Source organism: Euphorbia lathyris, chromosome 4 (genome assembly GCF_963576675.1).
Source record: "Euphorbia lathyris chromosome 4, ddEupLath1.1, whole genome shotgun sequence".
Taxonomy (NCBI): domain Eukaryota; kingdom Viridiplantae; phylum Streptophyta; class Magnoliopsida; order Malpighiales; family Euphorbiaceae; genus Euphorbia; species Euphorbia lathyris.
Window position 1 is genome coordinate 10553354 of NC_088913.1, and position 13186 is coordinate 10566539.

Below are 13186 nucleotides of genomic sequence, written 5' to 3' on the forward strand. Positions count from 1 at the left end.
ATTACCATTAACTCCATCAATTTTAAAAATATAGAGACAATAATCAAATTAAACTAAATAAAATTTTAAATGAAAAAATTATCATTTACTTGCATGAAAAAAAAATTATCATTTACTCTATTTTATAATAATAAAATATTACGTATAAAATCTTGATATGAGTTTTGATATAAGGTCTAATACACAAATAATCTTCTGAACTTGTCCAAATGTTACAACTGTTTCCTCCAACTTTCAATTGTAATAACTTACCTCTTAAACGTATCTAATTGTAAAACATAACCCCAAATTGGGGATTTTTTTACCCCGTACTTGAAGTAATCGTAAAAACCTTTCCCCAGATTCGTATCACGCCAAAGATCTGATTATCACACTCCATGAGCGTTGTAGCTTTTGTATTTCACGTGTTTTTTCAATTGCAGTCCATGTCAGCAATTTGGGGTAATGTTTTACAATTGAACAAATTTGAGGGGTTATGTTTTATAATTGAACAAGTTTGAGGGGTAAGTTGTTACAATTGAAAGTTCGAGGGGGTAGTTGCAACATTTGGACAAGTTCAAAGGGTTATTTATGTATTAGGCCTTGATATAATTATGCAACTTCTAATAGCAATTTTGCACTTGGTTCATATAAATATCCAAGCGGTTAGAAGATAGGAAAAGCTAAAAACATGTTTCAACCAAACTAAAACACTTCAACAGGATAGAACTCCCACTACAAAAGAGTTAGGATATGACTAGGAAATCCCACGCTTCAGCCAAGCTAGGGCTCGTAATCAGTAAGGTAATTAAGAGCAAAATAAGAAGCAATTATGTTTTGTTTTTGCTTTAATAATAGTGTTGATTCTGCCCAAAAAACAAAAGAGCAAGCAGCTATCAAACATCCAATTCCACAACTTCCTGCTCAACATAAACAAACTGGTATCAATTTCCTCCTTTCTCTTTTACTTTCGCAATCAATAAGTTAATTAAATAGAAAATTAAGAAACAACAATTAATGATTTTGTTTTTGCTTTAATGATCAACCAGATTCCGCCAAAAAAACAAAAGAGCAACAGATTCGATACCTTCCTGCTGTAGATGAACAAACTGGTATGAATTTCTTCACTTTCCTTTCTCTTTTAGAGACGGATATTTCCATTCCAAACAAAACTTAGTAAATCCGTTACGGATTAATACCTACTGACTCTCTCTCTTTTGTTATTTAATTTTCATTTATGGGTTTAATTCACAGAAGTAATACGGGAATTAAGGGATCTACCACCTGTTCATTACCTGTTTAAGATCCAAAACTTCTCCCACCTTTTGAATGCAAAGCGACAGAGCTTCCAATCAAGTGATTTTGTAGTCGCTGGATACACATGGTAAGTTGTTGTTTTTTTCCCTTAATTTTAATTGTGTGCCATTGGTAATTCATTTTATGTTATTATGCTGATACAAACACTTGTTTTTCTATGTTGCACGAGAACTTTGATCTCATAGAATTTCAGTATCTATAATTCTGTCGAGTTGATTAATTTGGAAACTCGTTTTTTTTAAAATTTTAATATAAGATATATGTTTGGATCTATCATCTTGAGTTTTTAGTGTTCAATTAGACAGGAACGCAACAAACTTACACAAATTATTACCCCTTGCAATTGGTAATTCTTTATGCTGCTACATTCACTTGCTTTTTGGTGCAGGAGATTAAGATTATCTCATTATCCTAAAGGGAACAAGAACTTGATGAATGAGAAGCAGTATCTCTCTCTATATTTACGTCTCTTGGAATCAAGTTCACTTCCTAAAGATAAGGAAATCGATGTGTTCTTTCAGCTGTTTGTTTATAATCAAGTTCAGGATAACTATTTGACAGTTCAAGGTAGGGTAAGGCGATTTCGAGGGATAAAATCAGAATGTGGTTTTGATGAATTACTTCCGCTAGATATTTTCAAGGATGAATCAAATGGATACCTGATTAAAGATAGATGTGTGTTTGGAGCTGAGATTTTTGTTCTTGATTTTAGAAACATTAGAAGAGGGGAATCTGTATCTGTTGTGAAAGAACTTGGTGACAACTCTTTCACTTGGAATATTCAGAATTTTGAAAAGATGAAAGAAGTACACTACAAATCGGAGGTTTTTGCTATTGGTGGCCATAAATGGTATGTCATTATATATACATGTTTTATCTTATAAATTCAATTTAGTTAGGCTCAGTAGCGTCGTTTTGTTTCCATTTTTCGTGTTTAAGTACTAAACCGGGGATAGAAAGTGTTTGATAAAATTCCAAAAGAGCTACTTTTTGTAGAAAAACAACAACTAATATTTACTACCTATCAGAAACAGCAAACAACTAATAGCAACGACAAACAATAAATAGGAACAACTGAGGTGGACAAAAACCCTCTACACCTCATTGGCATTTTAAGCAACGCTGAGGTGGAAAAAAAACCGTGTTAAGCAAATTGAGGTGGTAAAAATATCGTTTTAAGCAAATTTAGTTGGTTTTTTTTTTAAATTTTTGAAGGGGCGTTTGATATTCTATTTGGATAGAAATAAGGATAAATGTTGGTATAGAGATAAATATATGAAAGTCGAAAATTATTATTTAATGTTTGGAACCTGGAATATGGATAGGAATAAAATAATACATTTTACCATTTTAACCTTATTTAGGGTCCGAGGGTGAGCCTTGGCGTAACGGTAAACGTTGTTGTCGTGTGACCAAGAGGTCACGGGTTCGAGTCTTACGAGCGGCCTCTTGCCAAAATAAATTGACAGGGGAAGGCTTGCCCCCAGTACACCCTTGTGGTGGGACCCCTCCCCGAACCCTCGCTCAGCGGGGACGCATAATGCAAAATAATTGCCGTAAACCTAACATTAGAATTATTATCTCCCAATTTCATTCATAAATCTAACATGTATTCAAAATCACCAATTTCATAATTAATTATCCATTTTTTCCTTTAACACTACACCAGCAAGTGATCAATATATAAATGGTAGGAACTAGTGATATTCATTGTAAATGAAGATCACATATGTGTAATTTGTCTTTTGTAGGATTCGTCCACCCATAAATAATATCATGTGACTTTATCAATTTTCAGGGAGATGGACAAGGATATTTAAGACATAAAATAATTAAACGTAAAAGTAGTTTAAAAAAGCAATAGGCAGCTGTAAAATACTGCTGATAGAAAAGGCAGCTGTTTTGTTGTCAAAAAGCAATAGGCAGTTACAACCAAACAGTATAATATCTGCTGTTTAAGGGTGAAAGGCAAACAGCAGCTAAAACGGAGGTAAACAAACACCCTCTTAAACTATAACATTAATTTGAGGTATAAGAGTATTTTTCCATCCTATTAAAATCGAAAGAGTTTATTCCACCTCCTTGTACCACCTTCCTCTTTTGTAATAAGATTTGAGGGATAAGACTCGTATCCCTCTCTTATCTCCTTAACCTATTTCTAAAACAAACATTAGATAATTCATCTCTCAGCTTTTTTATCTCTATCCCCATATCTAACAAATACTTTGTGAGTGCAAGCTGAGCGAATATGTATTAAATCATTTAATTACTAAAGTTTTGATCTCTTGTCATTTAGGAGCTTGAAGATTTATCCAAACGGGGATCCAGGTAAAAGCTGAAAGTTAAATTCGTTATGCGTGTCATGAATCAATTCCGTGAAGAACACTATGAACTTGATCCTGGTGGGTAGAATTGAAATTTGAGCTATTTAAAAATAAAAAAAGATCTCTCTATTTCATCAGCTCTTTCTGATATTTTGCAGCTATTGATGTCAACTTTTCTGCTTCGGCCAAAGCTTTGGGCTTCAATAACCTTATACCACTCAGCAAACTCAATGATACATCAAATGGATATATAGTTAATGGTGCTGTGACTATTCAAGTGCAAATTTCTTTCTTGGCAATGCTCAAGGAGTTGGCTTGAAATTAACTCAAGTTAGAAGAATTCTGATATTCTGGAGTTGAAAAATTAACAAAATCAAGATATCAGTTCGAATTTAAAACATTGTTGTCGTGTGACTGAAGGTCACGGGTTCGAGTCTTAGGAGCGGCTTCTTGCAAAAAAAAAAATTGGCAAGGGAATGCTTGCCCTCAGTACACCCTCGTGGTGGGACCCCTCCCCGGACCCTCGCTTAGCAGGAACGCACGGGCCGTCTTTTTTTTTTTTTTGGAGTTGGCATCAAATTTCTTTGGAAAGTTAGGAGCATTTTGATATTTTGGGGTGAAAAATTAACAAAATCAAGATTTCTTGGTTGTATGGAAAATGCTAATATATATGGATATGTTGCCATATGACAGTTGCTTTAGCATGTGAGAGATAATGTTGAACCTTTTTATCAACATAACCTTAATTTTGCTATTTAACCTTTTTATCAATATAACCTTAATTTTGATATTTAATTAGTTTCAATTCTTTATTTTTTTGGGAAAGAAATAGTATGCATTAACTCAGAATCGGATTATCCTTACAAAGAGCTTCAACCAACCAACTGGAAGCTGAAAAACTAGAATTCTGACTAGCATTAAAACGGGCGTGACGTGCAATGACATGAGCGACCCCATTCACTAGTCTAGGAGATAAAGACACTTGGAAATCATGTCGGTTACTAATTAGCCCTTTACAGTCTAATATAATGGAACAAAAGTATGACAAATTAGACGTGGATGAATAAACCGCTGTAGACGAATAAACCCCTGTAACTACCTCTTCTGCATCACATTCAAAGATAAAATTAAAACAATTTAGATTAATAACCCACTGGATTTCCTCACAATTTTATTTTATGAGTTGGTACTACTTAACTTTCTTCTCTAATCCTTATCATTTTTTTTTTGGCTTCTTGCAATATAATTATTATCAGGAAATGTACTACTTAAAATCACTGTTACTATTCAATCTTAGGAAAACAGTTTCCACTGAGCTTCCATAGTAATTCTTTCAATGTCAGAATATCTTAATTGTTATGGGTTTAATTTATTATCGGTGCAAATTGCTGCAAATCACTTCTAACACTAAAATTGAACTTAACATTCATGTCATGAAACAAGATGAGGAAAATATTTTCTATTAATTGATGCAAAAAGAAAAAATGTTAAAATAAAAAAGATCCACTTTTTTTTATAGAATTTAGACTAAAAAATAAATAACATGTTTACACTATTTACAATAGATTAAGAATAAACAATTATATATTTATAGGTTCAAATTTTCTTCTATAGTTTGTGTCGTTAATAGGATAACAATAAAACTATCATAAAAAAAACTAAATAATTTATCTATAGTATTTACATTATATTTTTGTTAATGTGAATGATAAAAATAATTTTCTAATTATTTAATTAGAATTAGTATATACTCATTCGGTTTCATATTTTATGTCTTTTTAGAGATTTTGTTTTGTTTCATATTACATCTCATATTATATGATTAATGCATATTAAGTTACCTTCCGTGTGCTATAAAAAGTAAGTTTATGAAAATTAATTAAAATAATGGACTTAACATATAATAAATAAATAGTGAAATCAATAAATAAGGGACAACAAAAAATTTCTTCTAATAGGTTAAAAAAAAAAAATTCTTCTAATATTCCTAATTTTTGTACAACTCTCCAAAAAGACGTGTAATATGAAACGAATTGAGTAATATTTATAAAAACTATTACAGTTTCATTAGTAGAATAGAATATAAAAAATCATGTTATCCGTGCATTGCACGGACTAAAATCTAGTATGTATATAGGAGGGTTAAAAGTGAAGATACAAAATTAGCAAAACTGATTCACAATCACATTCGCATACACCATAATCTTACCAATTTAACATTATCAACTTCACCATCACCTCTCAACCCAATCTCTGACAAATAAGAAATAATCTATTAATTTAGCTAATATATATATCTAAAGACTCTAATACCCCTGTCTATATTACACTATTATAGACAATGGTATAACCTCTGTCTATATTACACTAATATAGACAATGGTATATATATTCTAATAGCCTCCCCTCAAGTTGAGATACTCTGAATTTCAACTTGCACAACCATAATCTGCATAAGTGTACATCTGCATCTTATCCAAAGCTGTGGCCATCAGAGGTCCTGTCAAAGGCTTTGTCAGTAAATCAGCAATTTGTTGAGAAGAACTCACATAAGGAGTACTAATAAACCATGACTCCATATGTTGTCTGACTATATGACAATCTATTTCAACATGTTTCATTTGCTCATGAAATACTGGATTAGCTGCTATGTGAATGGCCGATTGGTTATCACAATATAAGGGAATAGGCAACTGTGGTTGATACCTGAATTCAGATAATAAGTATGACAACCATTTAAGTTCGCAAGATGTTGTGGACATAGCCCTGTACTCTGCTTCAGCAGAGCTTTTGCTGACTGTTCCTTGCTTTTTGGACTTCCAAGACACCAAATTTTTCCCTATAAAAACACAGTATCCTGTTACTGACTTACGTGTGATTTTGCACCTTCCCCAATCTGAGTCACAGTATGCCTCCATGTTTCGCAAATCAGCAGCCACACCATAGAACAAACCAACATTAATTGAATTCTTCAAATATTTCACCACATGTATTGCTTTCTCCATATGTATTACTGTTGGATTGCTCATATACTGACTCAATTGTTGTGTAGCAAAGGAAATATCAGGCCTTGTGAATCCAAGGTAAAGCAACCTGCCAACCATTCTTCTGTATCTCTCTGGTTCAGTGTATAGTGGAGAACCTTCATCATCAAGTTTAACACCTGATGCAAAAGGACTGGTTACACTATGAGCTTCTGTCAATCCAGCATCCTTTATCAAATCCCTGATATACTTTGATTGAGAGATAAGCAAACCTTTATCTGATCTTGCTAGTTCTATACCCAAAAAAATACTTAGCTTCTCCCATATCTTTTATAGTGAATGACTCATCCAAAGCTCTTTTAGTTTCTGCAATCAATTCCATTGATGTACTAGTTATAAGTACATCATCAACATATACGATTAATTCAAGGAAGTGACCATCTGTTGTTCTTTTAGTAAATAGACAATAATCATGTATGGATTTCACATATCCCAATTGAATCAACTTGTTTTTGAAAGCTTTATTCCATTGCCTTCCTGCCTGCTTAAGTCCATATAAGGACTTTTTCAGTTTGCAAACCATGCCCTGACTATCATATCCTGCTGGTGCTTCCATGTATAATTCCTCCTCAATTGATCCATGCAAGTAAGCATTATTAATGTCTATCTGCTGGATTGGCCAATTGTTGGCCGTAGCAACTGCAAGAAAAACTCTCACTGTGGTTACTTTAGTAACAGGAGAGTAACTATCATGATAATCCACTCCATATGTTTGGTTATAACCACGAGCCACAAGTCTGGCTTTATATCTAGAAACAGTTCCATCAGGAGCATATTTTACTTTGAAAATCCATCTGGAAGTGATAATTGTCTTTCCTGAAGGTAGATGCACTAGCTTCCAAGTTTTGTTCCTTTCTAAGGCTTCAATTTCTTCAGACATAGCTTTCTCCCATTTAGGATTCCCTTTAGCTTCATTATAATTCTTTGGCTCATATTCTTTATTTAATTCTGCCATATAAGCTGTATGCTCTTGACTGTACAAAAGGGAACTGCTTCCTTTATGAGAAATCTGATTAATCACGAAATCTCTCATCCATCCTGGTTTGGTATGCTGTCGATGAGGCCTGTTTCCTACAATTGAAGGTAACAAGGGTGCAGGAGCATCAACTGTTGTCTCTACAAGCAAAGTTGAAGTTGAATTACCAATAAGAGATGTGTCTGTCACATGATTATCTGCAGTAAGGACTTCAACTTCTTCATCATCTGATGGAATTGACCTGAAAATGTTATTAAAATCCTCATTGTCATTATGAGAATTAGCAACTTCCTGTAAATTGTGTTGGTTAGTTGCATAAGGAAAAACATTTTCAAGAAATTTGACATCTCTTGAGGTACACAATTGCTGTGTAATTGTATTGTACATTTTCCACCCCTTTTGACCAGCTGAATAACCTAGATATATACTCAGATTCGATCTGTCGTCAAACTTACCCCTCTTAGGGTTGACATTTAAAACATACCCTGCACATCCAAAAATTCTCAAATCTGTGTAATTTGGTACCTTATTATATAGCACTTCATACGGGGTCTTCCATTTCAACACTTTTGTAGGAGACACATTTAACAGCACTGTGGCATGAAGCATTGCTTCCCCCTAGAACCTGATAGGCAGTGAACTTTCCTTCAATAATGCCCTTGCAACATTTGTTAAACTCATGTGTCTGCGCTCCACAACTCCATTTTGCTGCGGAGTGTAAACGCAAGTTTTCTGATGTTCTATTCCATATTTCTGAAGAATTGATTGAGTGTTAGTTCCAATAAATTCTGTCCCATTATCCGTTCTTATACATTTCACCTCCATTTGAAATTGTGTTTTGACCAAGATTAAGAAATTTTCTAACAAGCTGTCTACTTGATCCTTATGTTTGAATAGAATAGTCCAGGTTACTCTGCTAAAGTCATCAACAATTGTCAACATGTATCGATCTCCACTCAAAGAAGTCTTCTTGTAAGGACCCCAACAATCTAAATGTAGCAAATAAAAAACTTTTATTGATTTAATAGAGCTATTACAAAAAGGTTGTCTAACTTGTTTAGCTCTTAAACAAACATCACACTGACTAAATTGCTGAGAGTTAGGAAACTGAAAAACATGTGACAATTTATCTGAAGCCATATGTCCAAGTCTTCTATGCCACAAGAACACATCAAAACAATCTTAAAATTGGGAACATATAGAACATTATGCAATTGCAAATTCTTCTGAAATAACACCTCTCCCCTGAAACTGACTAAATGTACTTCTCCTATTGGTAGGAAAATCCTTTTTGTGTTTGTCAATTTGGTAACATTAGTCATTATGCCTAAATTTGAGGTCATATATGTAGTAGCACCTGAATCTATTATCCATTCAGCATATATTTTAGAATTTTGAACTGAATTATTACCTGCACAAGCACCAGCAAAACCAGCGAATGTAGAAAATTCCTGGTCTGATTGTTTTCCTTTGATGGCTCTATGAACCTCCCTTTGCATTACCTCCAATTTTTGCAACATTTCTTGCATCGAATCTTTCCTGCATGCCTCACTATCATCAAAATCACAGTTAGATAAAGGAGTTTTCGAGTTCAGAAGATGGTTCTTGTGTCATATTTGCTTGGTGTTTGGCTGGTCCGGTTATCCTCTTTCCTTTGAACCAATCTGGATATCCTTTAATCCTGAAACAATCTTGACGCTCATGTCCTTCTTTTCTGTAATAAATACAAACCTTATCCGATTTGTTCTTAGCCTGATAGCTGTTTTTTCCACTATTATAACCAATGTTATATCCTTGTTTTCTACCACCAGCAGACATATTAACAAACTCCACAATATTGTTATTTATGCTTCCACTTCTTTGTTTCTCAATTCGTGAAAGAATTGAAAATGCCTTATTAACAGGAGGTAATGGTTCCATGATCAAGATTTGATCTCTAACATGATCAAACTCAGCATTTAATCCAGACAAAAATTGCATCAATTGTTCATCCTCAATTTGTGTTTGAGCAAGTTTCCTTGACTCTCCACAAGTGCAATTTTCAATTGGCTTCAATATTGCATATTCATCCCACATCATTTTCATCTTATTAAAAAAATCTACTAAAGACATACCTCCTTGAGTCGAACTGCAAATCTCCTTGCGAAGTTGAAAAATAAGAGGACCATTACTTTCTCCATACCTTTGCTCTATCTCCTTCCACAATCCTTGAGCAGATTTTGCATGAATGAAGACTGCAGCCAATTCTTTAGTGAGTGAATGCAAGATCCAGGAGAAGACCAGATCATCTGTTTCTTTCCACTTCAAATGTGCATCTGAGGTTCGATCTGCTGGTTCATCGTTCTTCATGATGAAATTTGTCTTGCGTTTTCCACTAATGGCAAGCAACAATGCTCTCTTCCACAGATTATATTTCTTTCCATCAAGAATTATATTAACGATCATCAAACCAGGATTGTCACTGCTCTGGTTGTTTGATGAATTACCAGATGTACTCATCGTTGATTCTGAATTAGGAATATTACGATTTGAATCGTGATTGAAATCTTGATCTGAGTTGCGATCGGAATTGCTTGATTCAGAATCGCTTGATTCTGATTCAACTTCTTCAAAACTTGAATTCACTATAGTGTTGTTTCTTTCTTCTCATTCTCCGATCATCTCAATTTCTAGTCGCCGGAATTTGGAATCCACCACCCAGCTCTGATACCATATTAACCTAATTGAAATTGAAAAGAGATGAAGAGAAAGATATTTTTGTATATATGAAATCGAGAGGATTACAGTATTTATAGACAAACCATTACAATTAATACTGAAGTTTACTTTCTATGTCTAAAGACTCTAATACCCCTGTCTATATTACACTATTATAGACAATGGTATAACCTCTGTCTATATTACACTAATATAGACAATGGTATATATATTCTAACACTAGTTAATCATAAAAAAAACTAGGCTTAATAGGCTTTAATAAAAAATAACACGTGGCATTGGTGTGGTCAACACTCAAGCGCATTTTCTACCCGGGTCAATATTTTGACCGAACATAGAGGTGTAAGGGGCTGTATGTGATGTTTTTGGAGAGTTGAGGGGGTTGAGAGGTTGTCCCCTAAGTTGAGGGGGCCAGGTGAAAAAAAGTTACAAGTTTAGGGGGTTGGGTTCCTATTAAGCCAAAAAACTAACTACAACATAATTCATTTTCCACAAGATTGTAGAGACTTACCTATCCGTGGATCATTTAGGGAAGGCAAAAAGAGAACCTTTAAACCCCCTAATAAAGACAATGATAAAAATTGTAACAAATCTTCCATGCACAGAGACAATAATGTCCTGCCATTTGTGCATATATTTATACATTTTTAGGCATTCAAGAATCACATTACATGCCACAACATTGGAAAATATTTGTACATTTTTAGGCATTCTAGAGTGAAAATTTGGAAACATGAGTTTCAATTCTTCTATATGCCTCTTAGTGCCTCAGAAACATACAACTTCTCAAGCCTGCGCTGCCTGCAAATATAATAAGGGTGGCACTTCCCAAGCCTGCGTTGCCTGCAAATTTCAAAGACGAAAGTGTTCTTCCAACTGTCCATTAGCTCCTTATTTTCCTCATGACCAACCTAAAATGTTCCAAAACGCTCATGAATTATTCATAAATAGCCAAAACTGAAGCTTCCTAAATAGCCAATACTAAGAAAGAACTAAATCTTTCTGCATAGACAAACCTATAAATAATTTATTATAATTGTAGAAAAGCATATAGTAAATTATTTCGATTTATTCTCAAATACCACTAAAAGAACACTTGCACTTTTTAATTAGAACTGACTCTTTAAACATAGAGAAGATGCCCGGAAACTTCAATCTTGTATACCTTCACATCTAAAGAATGAAGTTACTGGAATTAAGAGTTTCGCCTTTATCAAATAAGGGTGGAAATTTCTGAAAAAATCCCATTCCCATTTAATTTGTGAGGAAAGCTTCTGAAACTGCTGCTCGTGGTACTATTTGGAGGCTTTCTTTGGGTTACGCGGGTGCTTCAACTGCTTATGCTTCCTTCACCGTTGGGAAGCACAACTTATCAAAATAAAAAAGAAGAGACATAACATAGAGAAAAACCCAACGATATCAAGTGCAGCAGATTCTCCTTCAAGAAATCGATAGTCACCTTAATGGCTTTCATTCTCTCCTCCACTTGAAAATTCCTAAATTCTTGCTCTCTAATCCTACACTCCCGATGGTGTAAGCCGCAGTGTCTAGGATTTTATAGTCCTAAGAAGTTGTGTTAGTGATTTCGATGGGCTGGAAACTGAGATAGGGAGAAGACAGGGATATGTTTACTATTTTTAAAGCGAGACAGAAGTAAACCTGCCAGTTGTCATCTTAGGTATCATTTCCTGATATCAATTTATGCATCCGATTACCGGCGATTCCGGAATGAGAAAGCCACATTAATGGGATTTTGTAGTCTGGTGTTATGGTGTAAGCTGCGGTGTCTAAGATTTTATAGTCCTAAGAAGTTGTGTTAGTGACCTCGATGGGCTGGAAACTGCGATAGGGAGAACACAGGGATATGGTTACTATTTTTTTGGATTTTGAATTTCAAGCTAGCGAGAAGATAGGGAGGAGGGATCGCAGGATAAGGAGAAGATAAATAGTTTTGGATTTTGAATTTGAAATAGAAAGTATTTAAAATTTGTGTAATTTATAAAATTTAAAATTCTATTAAATTGACACATAACCCTCCTAATTTTGTAGTGTGCCACATCAGATTAGGGAGCTTAATATGGTGACATGTGTTAGTTTGTTTCCACACTTTATGTATATAATAATAACTAGTTTTTGGCCCGTGCGATGCCATGCACAGATTCATCTTAACATATAAATATTAAGAAAATATAATCTAATAATTACAATTAATGATATAAAGGTGCTATATAAATTAAATATTATTATTTTATTTTCACATTTACTTTAAATAATCTTTTTATAGATAAATATAATAGTATAATTAAAATTAATATATTATATATTATATTATATTTTTTATCAGTAAAAAAAGAGGAAGTGGCACCTCAGCTTCGTTACTGTTTTATATTATATATAGAATATATAGATTACAATTAATGATATAAAAGGTGCTATATAAATTAAATATTATTATTTTATTTAACGTTTTTCTCGATGAACTCTTTAGTCCCTGCCGTTAGACTCTCATGAAGATTCTGTTAGTCAATTTGGATTTGAGTTCTTCTTTTCCTTTATTTTCCTTTCCTTTAAACTCTAATGCATATGAAATCAACTTTGAGTTTTCTTCTTCTTGATTTTTTTCTTAATCGTTCAAATTCGTAAGCATTGGGTCTCTTCTTTTTCTTGTTCTCCATACAAATAGCTTCTTCTTCTAAATTGGATTTTCTCTTCTGAAGTTTGAAGGTAAATAGTAAAGGGTAATTTAGTCATTTCTAAAGTCATAAACGGTAAAAAATCTAACAAACAGACGGAAGGACTAAACAGTTCGTTGAGAAAAAGGTTAGGGA

General features: G+C 33.7%; 1 protein-coding gene across 3 annotated transcripts; it reads left to right on the forward strand.

The window, feature by feature from the left end:
• The first annotated feature begins 692 nt into the window (after window positions 1-692).
• On the forward strand, window positions 693-4231 carry LOC136227700 (MATH domain and coiled-coil domain-containing protein At3g58250-like). 3 transcript variants are annotated; one of them, XR_010688187.1, is made up of 6 exons: window positions 693-920; window positions 1029-1091; window positions 1234-1363; window positions 1685-2146; window positions 3593-3698; window positions 3779-4231. XR_010688187.1 is itself a non-coding variant. In XM_066016437.1 (5 exons), exons 1-5 carry the CDS (start codon window positions 812-814, stop codon window positions 3633-3635), a joined length of 807 nt encoding a protein of 268 aa, XP_065872509.1. In that variant the 5' UTR covers window positions 693-811; the 3' UTR covers window positions 3636-4231. The 3 variants fall into 3 exon arrangements, 2 of the variants coding, with proteins under 2 accessions (XP_065872509.1, XP_065872510.1); XM_066016437.1 differs by having other exon boundaries at window positions 3593-4231; XM_066016438.1 differs by lacking the exons at window positions 3593-3698; window positions 3779-4231 and adding an exon at window positions 2325-2351.
• Window positions 4232-13186: the final 8955 nt, after the last annotated feature.